We start from the raw sequence: 16,326 nt of genomic DNA on the forward strand, positions 1-16,326 counted from the left end.
GTAATGTCCTGAAAAGTCACCTTCTTCTTGTAATACCCATGTCATACCTTTGTCATTATACAAATTCATGTCCTCATTTGTCACAAAAACGCACGCACACACACACACCCACACACACACGTATAATACATCCTTTCCAAATGCTATCTAAATGCTATCTATTTGCATTTAATTCCATGTACAATATCAAGCAATAGTCTCATTATGATTCAGGTCTATTAAGACTAAAAGCTTTTGGGGCTATATAAGCCTATTGAAAATAGATGCTATTTGCACCCAGCTGAAAACAGCAGCATGCACTCTTTGCATGGCCATTCAGTATTCTGTTCTGTTCGGACACAATATCTGTGCATTCCTCTGTTTATAGCCTATACAATTATATATAACAGCCTTCTCCAGACTAATGGGAAGCACCAGGAGATTGTAAAGGAACGTCGAAGGAAGTTCAATCAAATGACAGATAACAAAACTGAGATCATTTGAGTATTTGGAAATGTTCTTCAAACGTGCGCGCTAATAAAGCACTGTCTAATAAATACCACTGGATGGAGTCATTCGCTTAGAAATACTCACTTGGTCTCCTGACTATGTGAACACAGATTTAATGTTAAACTGTAGGTAGTATGATGGATAGTAATCGATACTTTATATTTTACATTATACTCTTATATTAATATGGAACAATATATAGCCTAGTCAAAATGCATAAAGCAAATGAGTAACATTCTTAAAAGCATATCAATACGTGCATACCTAGCGCTCATTCCTGTTATGTTGTGTATTTTCAGATGTACACACATACATAGGCTATAGACTGCATAATACTAATAATCGTAATATATGATGACATTGGTGACATTTTATATTTTGTATTGAAGTATTAGTTGCTTTGTCTCACTTGAAACCATTCCATTCTGTTTGATAAAACTACAGAAAACCAGTAGGCCTATATATTATCAAAGTTTCAAATTATATTTAAAAATTCTGAAAAATGAACTTGACATTTTTCTGTGAGCTTAGCAAAAAGCAAACCTGTAGCTCTTTATTCCCATCCTGTCATGAATTCTGATTTATTTCCATCTGGTTTCATGTTAAGTTCCTTGCAGGCATCATTATAGTTTTCTTATTATTGTGTAAATAATCAGGTATTAATAAAGTTTAAGTGCCTGAGAATATTTCTAAATATCTGTATTAGCTATATCGCACAAAAGAAAAGCCCAGTTGTCAATAAAAGTTATGATCTGTGTTGGGGAGTAACTTGTTACATGTGATGGAATTACATAATTGAATTACTATATATATATATATACATGTAATTGTGATCAGTTATAGTTACTGAGAAAAAAAATTATAATTAAAATATAGTTACTTATGAAAATGTTAACGATTACAGGGGTAACATCTGATTTTTTTATTTTTTTTTTTACACACCCACATACAGATTTAATTGACTTCTTACATAAATTGCATAACTGCTCTAAAATATGAGACACCATTGTTTCAGGAGTTTAGGACACAGAGTAGAACACATGCTTATTCGATAACTGTTTTATTTCCACCTCGGGTTTATGTATATGCTTTTTTTTTTTTTTTGAATATGAATTTTTGTTCTTTCAGGCATTGTTAGATGCAAGTGTTTCCTGTCTATGAACAGATTTGATTTCAAAAACAGTATCATAGCTGTTAAACTATTCTTTGTTATGATTTTAAATCTGTATTTAAATTTAGAATGATCTCAAAAGGGATGTTAACGTCTGGTTTTGTGTGCTTTAAATTCAATTATTATAATCTTAATTCAAGAGATGAAGGGTTCTGAAAGTCTCACAGTAATCAGTGTTGAGTAGGCTACTACTGTAAGGTTAACCCTGCCTGGTTTACATTAACATTTAGTCATTTATCAGATGCTTTTATCCAAAGCGACTTACAAATGAGGACAATAGAAGCAACCAAAACCAAAAATGTGAAATGTTTGAAAATGACTAACAGTTGAAAACATTAGAAATGTTTCTAACGTTTGGTTCAGCTGTCTGGTTAATAACTGTCTGGTTCAGCTCAGCTACCAAATCTGACCTCAGAAGACTTCAGAGGGTAGTCCGGACCGCTGAGTGAATCATTGGTACAACCCTCCCTTCTCTCCAAGAACTGTACTCATCCAGAGTGAGCAAAAGGGCTGGCAAAATCACTCTGGACCCCTCACATCCAGCACACTCCCTCTTTGAACTGTTGCCATCTGGTCGACGCTACAGAGCACTGAGCACCAGAACGACCAGACACAGGAACAGTTTCTTCCCTCAGGCAATCCATCTCATGAACACTTAACAATAACTGTGGAACACACACTATTTATTCACTCATACACTTATTTATCTAACACACACACTCAGTCTACATTTCAATTACACCTTGTTAGTAGCTTGTACTTGAGTTTGTTGATCAGTTATTGCACAGTAAGAAAAATATCTAGAAAAATGAAAAAGGTAGTAATTTTCCAGGACATTATCCGTTATCCATTGTAACCCGAAAACACAAAATACAATGCGTAATTTAAAATGTAGGTAAAAAAGCGTGTGAATAATAATTACGGAAAATTCCTTCATTTTAATAGATTTTGCCCTATTTTTACAGACTTTACTTAGAGTGTAGCATACGAACTACTAATACACTGCTTAAAACTATAATTGTTCAGAATGAGTAGTTTTATTAGTTTACTAGCTAATAAAAATAAAGTTAAATTGTAATTGTTAAAAAATGTGAAAGTGTTTAATAATTCAATGTTGTATTTAAAATTTGTTATTTATATTTTAATATTATATTATGCATTTATGTTATTTTATAAACACATCTAAATGAACACATATAAATTTGTTTATATTTTTTGCTGAGATTTGATGCAGTGACACAATTTTGCATCGTGATTACGCCATGACGTCACCGCGCAATGACATCGCGTCATTTAGCAACTTTTAGCAACAAATCAATCTTCCTTTAGCAACTTCCCCTGAAAATTAGTTGTCAACACTGGCTCTGAGCACCAGAACGACCAGACACAGGAACAGTTTCTTCCCTCAGGCCATCCATCTCATGAACACTTGACAATAACTGTGGAACACACACTATTTATTCACTCATACACTTATTTATCTAACACACACACTCAGTCTACATTTCAATTTGCACATAATATACCTGTACATACAACTGTCTACTGTTATATACCTGTACATACAATTGTCCATTTGTATATTTTTATTCCTTATTTACTTGTTCTATTTTTTTTTATTTATTATTATCTGTGTTTTGTGTTCTGTCACTGTCATTCTGAAACACTGTGGAGCTTCTGTCACGAAAACAAATTCCTCGTATGTGTAAACATACCTGGCAATAAAGCTCATAAAGCTCATTCTGATTTAGAAAAGTAATCAAATGTAATCAGTGAGGCCTGCACTATTTTAATAAAGTAATTGAAATAGTTGCACTACTTACATTTCAAATAGGGTAACTTGTAATCTGTAACCTTTTACATTTGCATAGTAACCTTAACAGTGTTGGGGAAAGTTACTTTTAAAAGTAATGCATTACAATATTGCGTTACTCCATAAAAAGTAACTAATTACGTTACTTAGTTACATTTTATGGAAAGTAATGCGTTACGTTACTTTCGCGTTACTTTCGCGTTACTTTTTAAATATAAGCAGGACTTGATTGTTTTTAATATAAGAAGTTCTGTTTATAGCAAATATTAAAGCTCTTTCACACCAAAAAAGTGTAATGAATAAACCTCAGGCTTTCACGTCTGTACAGTAGAACGCAGGAGAAGAAACACTCTTCAGCAATAAAAAAAACAAAGCACAATTGTTAGTTTAGCTAAAGTCATTTGTGCTTATTAGTATGGTTGAACTGGATCATCAAAGCTCAGCAGCCAAAGATATTGGTTAATAAAATGGGATTAGATACATTTGTGTTATTTAACATATTTAATTATTGCAGGTTTGAGTCATATTCAGTAAGTAACTCAGATATTTTCTTGTAAATTAAAAAGTAATGCGTTACTTTACTAGTTACTTGAAAAAAAGTAATCTGATTACGTAACTCACGTTACTTGTAATGCGTTACCCCCAACACTGGCAGTAGGTTTGTTTGTTTGTTGTGGGGCCTGTGTGGATGCTCCGCGCGCCCTTCCCCCTCCTCGAGCCCCGGAGATGAGACGAGGCTCGCGCCAGGAATGCGCTGTGACGTCACGGCGCTCTGGAGCTCACACTTTTGGGGGAATCATTTTGTTTCTGGCTGTGTTGAAGTTCACCAAAACCGTGTATCGCGGCGCAGGGCTGAGGCGGATTTTCGGATGGCCAGGTTTTGGATTTGCATGGATTGTTTGCGAAAACTTCTCCGCCGTGAGGTAACGTTAAGAGCCACTGCATCTGTCCTTCGCGTTACTCAGCGGCCGGTGGGGTGGGTAAGTGGCCAAAACTCTTTGGTTTGCCGTGAAAATGGCCGAAAACGACCTTTATGTTATGTTTATCCCTCACTTCGTTGGACTGAATTGAAATGGAGACTTTTTCTTCTGGTTTAAGCAATCCTTCTGTACCGTTCTCATGCACTAGTCCCCCTTTTGTTCGTAACTGAGCTTGTCCCAGCTTGAGATGTTTTTAAGCAGTCAGTAATCTGAGAAGAAACCTGTTGAAATGCTCCAGACTGGACAGAGAGACGTTCAGAGGTCAGTCTGTGCAAAGGAAAAAGGTCAAATCTCATGAAAGTGAATCTGTAAAGAACATCCAGGCCACATTTCACTCTAGGATCAAACTAAAAAAGTAAAATAAATACATACTTAACTGACGAATACTTTATATTTTCCATGAAGCCAATTTAAAATCATTAAGATATTAATATTTACCTACAATTTGTTAAGATTTTTTTGTTGCATTGTGACATTAAACCTACCAAATTATCCATTTTAATCTATCAATTCTGTTGTGAAGTGAAAAAAAATAAATAGTGATATATTATTTAATACTTAAAGATGCAGTATCTGGCGCATGGTTTTTGTTTCACTGCTTTTTATTCTATGCCGATGTACATTAAAACATGGCATGAAAGTAATAATAGCTCACAATGCAGAAATACGTTTCGTTTTCTTTGAAGTATTTATGTATCTGAATAAAACAGATGAATTTAAGCAAACATTAAACTGTATTAAGGCGAACATACACATTTAGCTCGTATATTCGCGTTCCCGTCCCTTTAAATAGTCTTGATGAACATGAAACATGTACCTTATATGTCATTATTGTGTGATAATACAATATTCATTTTAAATAAACTGCGATCTGATGATTAGTAATATATCCTTTAGAAGAAGAAAACCGTTTAAGATCAAATAAAAAAAAAACTGTCAATTTTATGAAATAATACGTGATAAAAACGATCTGTCTTGAGTGACAAATAACAGGTACAATGTAAAAGACCACGTGCTTTTGCTCCTCTCTGTTCTCGTGCAGGGTGTGCTGTGCAAACTGGGACACGCGCTCTTGTTTCCATAGAAACGCACAAGACGCCTTGATACTGCTGTGCCGCTCGCCGCTCCGATCGTTCATCAAGACTTCACAAAAACAGCAAGATGGTAAGGAGGCAAGCGACAGCACGAATCAGCGAAATAAGGTGGAATTGATCATATATCGATGATTTAACCGTGTTATTCCCGCATTTAACCTGTTTAATGAACGCTCGTAGTCATGTGGACCTGCTTGTGTTGTTGCTGTTAGCTGGTAACGATTAGCTTGCAGTGGTGGAATTAATCAGGAATGTATTTACGTGTGACCTTGAAAAATGGGCTGGTTTATTAATCAAAAATGCCTCTTTTTTTCTTTAAGAATTCACCTGGCTCTTTGTTTCCCCCTGCAGCCATTTTATGACAACGTTTACTACCCATACCCGTCAGATCCCCCGGGAACCCATTCTTCAGCAGGGACCCCATCTCTGTTGAGCTCTCCTCAGAGTCAGCCCTCATCCGGCAGCCTGAGCCGACCAGCCGCATCCACCATGTCCGGACCGCTTACGTCCTCCAGAGCCGCCGGCATCCCCCCGACCATCAAGTTCAGAGCCCGGCGTGAGAATGTAGACTGGCGTCGGATCAACGCCGTGGATGTGGACCGGGTGGCTTCTGAATTGGACTTCCACGCTCTACAGGAGCACATCACAGAGGTGACGTTCTGCAGCGTGGAGGGCGAGCACTGCCAGCGCTGTCAGAGCCCCGTGGACCCGGCTCTGATTAAGCTCTTCCGGCTGGCCCAGCTAACCGTGGAGTACCTGCTGCACTCCCAGGACTGCCTTAGCATCAGCCTGCAGGCGGCCGAGGAGAGGCTTCAGGTGGAGGCAGGCGAGAGGGAGCAGCTCTGCGTCCAGCTGCAGAAAAAAACCCAGGAGGCCAAAATGCTAAAGGAGGAACTGAAGCAGAGGAAGAAGATCATAGCCTCTCAGCAAGCCATGTTTAGCACGGGGATCGGTGCCAATTACCACAAGGTCTGTACAGCCCCGTGGTGGAGTGTGAATGTCTGTATTAGCATTTTCATTGTCGCTGTCACCTCCCCCTCAAGGCCAGACTCGATTCCACCCCTGTTTCACAGTTCATTGACCCCGGGGAATGTAACGTGTGCTTTTCTCACATTTGACGGTGTGAAGGAGCCACATTAAGGCTGAATCCCAATTCGCATACTATGCTCTGATCAGTGTTAGTTATTGTTAAAATCATTATTTATTGAAAATAATTTTCGTTAAGTGAGATAAAGCTGAAATAAAATAATAAGATTAGATGAGAAACATAAACTTAAAAAACTGTAACGGAAATTAGGAATGCCCTTGCAACTGACAGAAATAAAATCCTTAAAATGATTTTATTTCTGTTAGTTGCAATGGCATTTCTAATTAAGACATTGTTAGGACTAAAATTACAAAAAAATGTAATTAAATCTAAATAAAGATACTTTATACAATACAAATGATAAAAGCACATAGCAAAATTATTAAAACTTAAACTAAAATTTAAATAGAAAAATTCTAAATATTAATACATACAATAGTAGTATATAAATAATTTTAAAAATTAGGTTTTTAATGCGAATATCTGTTAAAAAGTACTTTTTTTTTCAATTTTAGGAGTATTTTTTTGCATATAGACGGCATTAAAGCCATCAGACATGGACTAAAAGTAAGAAAACTACCCATTTTGATTTCACGGCATCTTTAAAAGTATGTACTTTACCATCACTAATGCAGTATGTGCTTTTCTTATCTAGTAAATGTATGTGATTTAGTATTCATTCTAAATGAAGTGATGTCAACACTTTTAAGTCCATAATCAGGCCTGCAGGCCGGGACAGGATTAGCTAATCACCAGACGCTGTGTTTTTTGGACACGACATTCAGGATTTGGAGAATGGAGCAGATGGTGTCAGCTGGTGACGATGACTTGTACTCCTCTTATAAAAGAGCCTTAAGTGGAGGAAACTAATCAAAGCACCCATCCCCCGTCATGCCCATCATCCCCTCCCACTCATCTCATCAATGAAATGAAATTGCACGCTGCATTGTTTTTAGAAACATTTCGGTCTTTGTACCATGGCTATATCTGCTGTTTGCTCATTTGTAATCGTGGAACTGTCGCTCCTGATTGCGGCCAGCTGTTGCCAAGGCAAAACCTGGTGTTTCATGTGGTTGCTAGGAAAAGCACAGGCGCCTGACAGCAGAATCGAAAAGAAAGTGCTGCTCATGGTTTACTGTTTAATTCAGGATCAAGGGTTTTTAACTGTGAGCATTGAAGTGGTTACCTAAATGTAGCTGGATCTGATTATTTTCCCCCTAAAACCTAAAAAAAAAAGTAGCATTTTGCATAAATACAATGAGGCCTATTTTTTTTAGTAACAATAAGATTGTTTTGTATTGTGATATTATAGTGACATTTCTGCCCATAATTTTAATTTTTGTAATGATTCTCATTTGTTTACTGATATATAATTTTTTTTCAAATTAAATTATAAAGGCAGAACAAATACTACACAATATATATATATAGACATATAATATTACAATAGCTAATGATTATTTTGTAATACCGTATTACAGTAAATAGTGAGATTTTTTTGCATATGAATCGAGAGAATTGAGGGGGGAAATGTCATGAAAATGATGTCAAAATTGGGAAAAATTGCATTTTGCATAAATACAATGAGGCCTATTTTTTTTTAGTAACAATAAGATTGTTTTGTATTGTGATATTATAGTGACATTTCTGCCCATAATTTTAATTTTTGTAATGATTCTCATTTGCTTACTGATATATAATTTTTTTTCAAATTAAATTATAAAGGCAGAACAAATACTACACAATATATATATATAGACATATAATATTACAATAGCTAATGATTATTTTGTAATACTGTATTACAGTAAATAGTGAGATTTTTTTTGCATATGAATCGAGAGAATTGAGGGGGGAAATGTCATGAAAATGATGTCAAAATTGGGAAAAATTTTATTTAAGCAAAATACAATTTAAATATATAATTTAGCATTTAAATATAATATAAATTTGCAACAAAACTTGTTATTATTACTGTAATAAATCGATTATAATCCTCTTTAGACAAAATAATGTTTTTTTTTTAATTTTTTTTTTTATTATTCAAATAAAATCAGCATAAATACAAACCAGTACAATAAATAGTACCATAATTTTTTTTTTTTTTCACAAAAAAGTAAAATGTCACTGCAGGAGGATGTTTTAAATGTGTATAAAAAAAATCTTGATTTTAAAATAACCTTCATTTTCTCTTTGAAAAATATATTTTCCCTTTGACTTTGAGGGGAAATTGGACCCAGATATTTCTTTACAGTTTTCTAGAGGTTCCTCCAGTTCTGTAATACACTGTCTTGGTCTTTGTTCAACACCTGCTGAGGCTGCAGATTGACATCAATGGATCCTAAACACATAATTGCATTTCACAGTTGATTTGGGAAGTTATGTTAGTGCAGCAATGCAATTATGTCACACAGTGGGATATCTTGTTGCAGAAAAAAAGGCAAACACAGAGCGTGTGTTTGTGATGGGTATCAGTGGCAGTGGTTAAATTTGCATGAGAGTACCAGACGGGCGTTTTGGCTGCTAAATGTGGTGTATGATGTGCAGCATTGAGGATTTTCCACATATCCGTGAATTGGAGCGAGAGATAGAGCGGGGAAAAGATGTAACATTAACCCTGCACCACCCGGTGTTTCCATGGCAATGTGCCCACATTGTCTCTTGGCATTATTGGTGAGTGGAGTGTGAGTGACAGCTGTGTTGAGCTGCACCGACACCTGCTCGTCACCTGAGCAGGGCTCGTGTTCACTTTGACCTTCAGCAACGATTCTCCCGGGAACATTTGCTTTTTAGATCACCTAAAAGGAAAGATTCTGTCATTTACTCAGCCATACCGTGTTTTCCCAGCCTATATGACTGTGTTTTTCCAATGGAATACAAAAGAAGCAAGTCACTTAAGAATAAGTTATCTGTATTATTCTTCACAGATTTGGTGTCACGTAAATTAACCATGCCCCTGATTTTGTTTGCGTTTCAGTGCCAACACTGTGAGAAAGCCTTCATGAATGCCTCTTTCCTGCAAAGTCACATGCAGCGCAGACATCCGACGGAGTTTGACATCAGTGAGTTCAAACTGTGCTGAATCACTTCACAATGGGTTTCTGTTGTATTTTGCTTGCCCTTGTGAAAAAGAAGTAAGCATGCTATTAAAGAGCCCTTATGGAAATAATATACTTTAAAAGAATAAACCTAAATGCAAACTAAATGTAAAGTTTGCAGGCAGCAGCATGTTAATTGCATTTAAATAAAAATGTTTTATAGTTTTTTATAATACATGCATTTAAAGGGGTCATATGATGCGATATCAGTTTTTCTTTTCTCTTTGGAGTGTTACAAGCTCTTGGTGCATAAAGAAGATCTGTAAAGTTGCAAAGACTAAAGTCTCAAATCCAAAGAGATATTCTTTATAAAAGTTAAGAGTCAACCACGCCTACCTAAAACGGCTCGTTCTAACACGCCCCCCACATATCTACCTCACTATGTGGGAAGATTTGCATAACGCCGCCCAAATGTTCACGCAAAGAAAGAAGGCGTAACTTTTATTCTCGCTGTGGTATTGTTGCCGCCGCCGCCATTTCGTGAAGACGCTGTGTGCTTCGTTGTGAAAGCAAAACTACTTTGTTTGGTCTTCCAAAAGAGGACGATATCCGCTTCGTCAGGCCTAGAGCTGATCCGTGCTGGTCGCTGAGGAAATACTTCAACTGTGGACGAAGCGGAGTCCAGCCCGGGGTCGTCACGTGGTTGCCGCAGGCATCACAATATGGTAAGAGACGTAACATTTCCGTCACACGCTTGAGGAATTCGGCCAATCACAACGCACTGGATAGCTGGCCAATCAGAGCACACCTCGCTTTTTCAGACCGATGAGCTTTGTAAAAATCGATATGTTATTCATATGCATTTCAGAAAGGCGGGGCATAGAGGAGAAACAATAATGTACAGTATGTGGAAAATAATGTGTTTTTTGAACTTTAAACCGCATAAACACATTTCATTACACTAAATACACCAAATAATGTTATTTTTAGCAGCATCATATGACCCCTTTAATAAAATGTATCATTTAAAATAAATAAAAAGAAACTTGTATATTATGTATTTAAATGTATTTGTAATAATGCCTTTGTAATGATAAAGTTGCCATTTGGTACATTTAAAATATATGATCTTTACATTTTAATATGGCACACTACAGTTAGAATTCTAATCTACTACTTTACATGTGCTTTAGTATGTCAGTCAGCACATCAAACTAAGTACTTCTATAAAGCACGACAAAATATTATTACAATGTGATTTAACAACTATTTAAAATGTAATTTAAAGTAAAACTTTTTACATTTATTTTATTTTTTATGTGTCATTACAAAGTGCACTTTTATTAAGTGTATTATGAAACAGTTTATCTTTAAGTACACTTAAGTGGCCTTTTATATTTAATTAATAATATTCAACTTATCTGCAAGTACAGCAAAATTTACTTGTAAGATTTGAAGTACACTACAAGTGCACATTCAGTACAGTTAACAACAGCATCTCATATGTTCCAGAACTGATGACTGATAATCAGAAAAAAATTCAGACCATGAAGTTACAAGAGGAAATCAACAAACTACAGGAGCAGTTGACCCTGGTCACGTCCCAAATGGAGACACAGCAGAAAGACTGCACTGCTAAACAGGTTCGAGGAGACAAAAGAGACACCATGTTTTTAATAGAATGATTTGTTATTTGAAATAAGTATGTCATACTCTATTTTCTCCAGGAGAAAGAGCTCATTCAAAGCCAGGAAGAGTTTAAGAGACAACTGGAAATATGGAAAGAAGAAGAGAAAATGCGGATGAACGGCAAAATAGATGAAGTCAAGCAAGCCTGTCAGCGGGACATGGATTCAATGCATCAACAGAACAGAAACCTAGAAAATGTGTGTTTTTATTTCATTTACTCAACCTTATCTTGCTCCAAATTAATAACATTTATAATATTATATAATATGCTGGATTTCCAAACTTTGCTGGATTGAAATTAACATGGTTGTAAAGGATAGAATACATTGATCAAACAAGGCAAAAATTTATAGAAGTATTGATATTATGTGATGTGGTATACTGAAATGGCATTATTATGGTACTTTCCTCCTCAGGAGCTGCTAAAACTACAGCAGAAAAATATGCAGCAAAGTGTGCAGCCGGTACAGACACAGCCCAGTATACCAGCCAGCAATGAACACTGGCAGGAAGTTGTTAAACTTCAGCAAAAACTTCACAAACAAGTAAGAGATACAACATTCAGATAATTTGGGACAGTCCAGTACACCACACCGTAGAATGGAAATTGCTGTAGTTTTAAAGCTGATGTTTTTCTTTGCTCAGGAGGTGAAGTGGGCAGGGAAAACGCAAAAAATAAAGGAGGAACATGACAGTGAAAAAAGTCTGGTAGGTCTCACAGGCATCCTGTAGCTGTTTAAATACAGAAATAGCTCATATATCCACATGTCTGTTATATATGTTCCATAAGCTTCAGGAGGAGTTGTTCAAACTGCGCTCGGCCTTGTCAGAAGGGAGGGAGGAATCACGACGACAGGTGCAGGAGCTCAGCCACAGGCTGCAGGAACAGCAGCAGATTATTACCTCCCAAAACAAGCAGGTCAGTACTGTATCCCAGCACAGGAAGAGGCTCGATTGTTCAGGATTTCCTGTATTAGCGCAGCAGCCCACAGCATAATCTTTAGGTTCATGCTGAAGGAGTGTATGGGTGGGAACATATCCGGACGTTAGTAATTATCATCACACTGATTGTGTTGTCAGCTCATCATTATGCAGGTTGTTCTTTCAGTGAAACATAAGTTTGAAGTGACGGCTCAGATAATGTGTTGCTGACTGGGTTTTTTTGTTTTAAGAAATAACATGCTGTTTTGTTTATATGACAGATGAAACAGATCTCGTCAAAGCCGCCAGCAATAACAGTACAGCGTGAAGGTATGTAGATTTTATATTTTCGGATAAACGTAATATATGAGCAATGAATTATATGAGCAAAGAATCAAAAAAAAATTTTGTTTCAGTGGTTGCTGCTCCGGCTCCAGAGACTAAAGCTAAAGTGGTGCTCAGTGGTAAGTCCCTGCATAATATGGTGTTGTTAGATAATGTCAAAATAATATCGATCCCTAAACATCATGTAGATCACAGTTCACACGCTGTGACCTGATTAGGCATGATGTGCTAAATCTTCAAAAAAATAAATCAAATTTCTTCAAAGATTCATAACCTACTGCAACTATCAAAGCTTTTGCATGTTGTGGAGCTTATGGAACAAAGGATTTACTTGTTGCTTTATTACCAAAAAAGAGGGTTTTTTCAAAATCTCATGAGTCCAAAATCATGCTGTATTTTAAACATTAAATATATTCTGATTTGCTTTGATTTTGTTGCTTTGTTCAGCAACAAAAAGTCAGTTCAAAAGGTTGAGGTCTGCAACGTTTTTAATGTTTTCAACAGAAGTCTCCTCATATAGGCTGCATTTATTTGATTAAAAATACAGTAAAAATAGTAATATTGTGAAATATTACCATTTAAAAGAACTGTTTTCTATTTTAATATATTTTAAAATGTAATTTATTCCTGATTTCATTTCTACAGTCTTCAGTGTCACATGATTCTTCAGAAATTATTATAATATGCTGATTTGGTGTTCAAGAATCGTTTCAGTGGCTTGATAGTTTTGTGGAAACCATGACACTTTTCAAGATTCTTTGATGAATAGAAAGCACAGGATTTGCTTGAATTTGAAATCTTTTGTATCATTTTAAATGTCTTTACTGTCACATTTGGTCAGTGTAATGCTTCACCGCTGAACAAAAGTATTCCTTTTTTCTTTTTTTTTTACTTTCTGACCCCAAACTTCTGAACTGTAGTTTATGTCTGCTGAAGGTTAACTTTGTGTTTTTGGTGTACACTAGCATAGAGATGGCTTCAAATCGAATGTACTGTACATGTAACTAACAGACACATGATGTAATGGGGTCTTTAATCAGCATGTGGTCAGTATGGGTAATATCAGTGCAAAATGAGAGGGATAGATTTGAATATGTCCATCCATAACCCCTGCACTCTTCTCTGACCTCTTTGCACTGTCCTGTTAGAGCAGTCCAGCTCAGTCCGTAAACTGGATCCTATAGTGGAGCTGTCTGAGGAGGAGAAAGGTAAAGCAGTAGAGTGATTGAGTGTAGTCGTCTGTGGCATGCTCGCATCCGTCTGCGTGGCTCAGGTCTGTGTGTTCAGTCTGAGCATGTGCTAAAGTGAAGTGCTGAGCATGCCAAACTAAAGGCATGAGCTGGAAGATCTGTCTTCCAGCATGCATGTAATCATTGGACAGCTCAGAGCAAGAGAAAGGAAATGTTATTGTGAAGATACAGTAAATGAGCATTTTAAGTGCTTGTATTCTCCATTGTTTATGGGTTTGAAAAATATAAAAGTCATTGTACAATTGCAGAGGCATTTCCAGTTTTTCTTCAGTTATATTTTTCAATATACAGTATTTATAGTTATTTTTTTCCGTTTTGCAAGGTCAGACTAATTCATTTATTTTAGTTAAAAAACTGCAAGCAAATTGCAAGCCCTGTTGTTTACACCTGATATTAAGATATGAAGTGGTTAGGTGACAATTGTTTATTATTTAAATATTATAATTATACTTTTATATACACCAACGTTTAATGGTTTCTGGTTAGTATGCTTTTTTTTTTATTACCGGTAATATTTTTATTCAGCAAATTCACATTAAATTGACTTCTTCTTCAAATAAATGCTGTTCTTTTGAACTTTGAATTCAACAAAGGATCCTACAAAAATGTATCACAGTTTCCACAAACATATTAAGCAGCATAACTGTTTTGAACATTGATAATAATAAGAAATTATTCTTGAGTAGCAAATCAGCATATTAGAAAGATTTCTGAATGATCGTGTGACACTGAAGACTGAAGTGAATAAATTACATTTTAATTTTATTTATTTATTTTAAACTGATTTTAAATTTCACTCTTTATTATATGTTTGATCAAATAAATGCAGCCTTGGTTGGCCTTTGTTTGTTTGTTTTACTTTGTCTCTGCAGCTGCACTATAGAGCAATGATGTGCATCTTTTTTATGCTATCAGAGTATTTTCCAATACCATGTTATGATTTTAAATTATTATTTATTTTTTTTATTTTTATGAGTGGTAGCATCTGCCACTGCAATTGTAGAATGGCAGAAAATGTATTCCAGAGCATGTGTCATCCAACATGGTGAGTGCCACTCACCATGATCACTCGTCTTATATTTTCAGATTCCTCTAGTATCTCTGAAGGTCACACAGAGAGCCGGTCATGGCAGCAGGAAGTGCAGGAGCTGTTGAAGAACCCGGGTTTAAGGAGAGACATGCGTCTGGCAGCTCAGCAGAACCTTGAAGATCGACTGCAGAGCTTAGGCATCAAGGTAGTGAGAGTCAACCTGCGTTACAAAATAACTTATGACAAAAATATATTTTATAGATTATACAGTTGGACTGCAGTTGAGGCGCCATGGCACTGTATATCCTCAATGTCTATAATGTTGTTCAGGGAGTCAGTGGTCTCTCTGAAGTGGCGTTTAAGAGCACCATGACCCAGGTTATTACTGATCGTCAGAAGAGACAGGAAGAGGATCCAGCGTATCGGAGGGCTCTGAAAGAAATCAGCCATAAACTGGAGCAGAGAGTGACGGAGAGGAACACGGAGCAGCCAGCCAAACCCAAACAACATGAACAAGGTCAGGAATTGCCTTCGCAGTTTCAAGGTTGAGAACAAGGCTTTAAATATATTTGTTTTATGTCTCTTCCCAACATGTTTATTACGTTAACTAAAACTGAAACCATTAAAAAAGTTTTTTGCGTTTTACAATTGTTGCTTAGTTTAACTTGAAGTACTAAAGTAACTAACACTAAAAATGAAATAAAAAAATAATAAAAGCTATGTTAAAAATATGTAAATAAAAACTAATTAAAATATTAATAAAAACTATAATAATATGTAAAGGACACCAAAATAACACTGATTGCCAACGGAATGTGGCATACTGTTTAATATATTAAAGCAAATATCGAACATTTAGTTGTATTATTTAAACAATGCAATATTTCATTCAGTTTTTTCTATTTGTGTGGATGTTTTGTTGCTCGCTTAAATCACGTTTCTGTGGCATGCATGAGTTCCATTTCAGTCAGGATGCTGCATTAGGAGGCTTATGGCGACAGTAGGGCTGTGCGATATTGAAAAAAAATGCGATATTCGATATGCGATACGATATTGCTTAAAGTGTGAAAAATCCATTTAAATTATATTTTAAAATATTTAAAAATGAAAATTATATAACCAATTTGTTTCACATTCTTTCTTGGAAAAGAAAGAATCACTACAACTTCTGAAAGTGACCAGCAGGGTTTTAGCGTTACATAAAAAGTAATGTCACAAATCAGAAAATTTAATTTTAACATCAATGTGAACATACAAGCAAAAAAATTAAAATGACACTAATTTTATATCATTGTGACTTTGCTTTCCATACACTTTAAGTACTTCTTCATATACCACAGCAAAACCTATCGTCTGAGAAAGTTCAAACATGATTAAAGGCACAGTCAGTAAAAAAAAAGAAAGAAAAGGGGGGGGGGG

The 16,326-nt window shown here is 35.8% G+C and overlaps 1 protein-coding gene across 1 annotated transcript in view; it reads left to right on the forward strand.

Moving 5' to 3' along the window:
- Nucleotides 1–4,374: 4,374 nt before the first annotated feature.
- LOC107581398 (zinc finger protein Dzip1-like) overlaps nucleotides 4,375–16,326 on the forward strand; it is a 26,663-nt gene continuing 14,711 nt past the window's right edge. The window contains exons 1-13 of the mRNA XM_016266956.1: nucleotides 4,375–4,714; nucleotides 5,496–5,655; nucleotides 5,899–6,516; nucleotides 9,612–9,696; nucleotides 11,185–11,315; nucleotides 11,400–11,558; nucleotides 11,778–11,906; nucleotides 12,007–12,069; nucleotides 12,152–12,280; nucleotides 12,564–12,612; nucleotides 12,699–12,746; nucleotides 14,964–15,112; nucleotides 15,238–15,424. Coding sequence (XP_016122442.1) covers nucleotides 4,683–4,714; nucleotides 5,496–5,655; nucleotides 5,899–6,516; nucleotides 9,612–9,696; nucleotides 11,185–11,315; nucleotides 11,400–11,558; nucleotides 11,778–11,906; nucleotides 12,007–12,069; nucleotides 12,152–12,280; nucleotides 12,564–12,612; nucleotides 12,699–12,746; nucleotides 14,964–15,112; nucleotides 15,238–15,424 — 1,939 coding nt within the window. The 5' untranslated portion in view covers nucleotides 4,375–4,682. The remainder of the gene's footprint in view (nucleotides 4,715–5,495; nucleotides 5,656–5,898; nucleotides 6,517–9,611; nucleotides 9,697–11,184; nucleotides 11,316–11,399; nucleotides 11,559–11,777; nucleotides 11,907–12,006; nucleotides 12,070–12,151; nucleotides 12,281–12,563; nucleotides 12,613–12,698; nucleotides 12,747–14,963; nucleotides 15,113–15,237; nucleotides 15,425–16,326) is intronic.

Source organism: Sinocyclocheilus grahami, unplaced genomic scaffold, assembly GCF_001515645.1.
Source record: "Sinocyclocheilus grahami isolate Dianchi unplaced genomic scaffold, SAMN03320097.WGS_v1.1 scaffold34.1, whole genome shotgun sequence".
In the NCBI taxonomy this organism is placed as follows: Eukaryota; Metazoa; Chordata; class Actinopteri; order Cypriniformes; family Cyprinidae; genus Sinocyclocheilus; species Sinocyclocheilus grahami.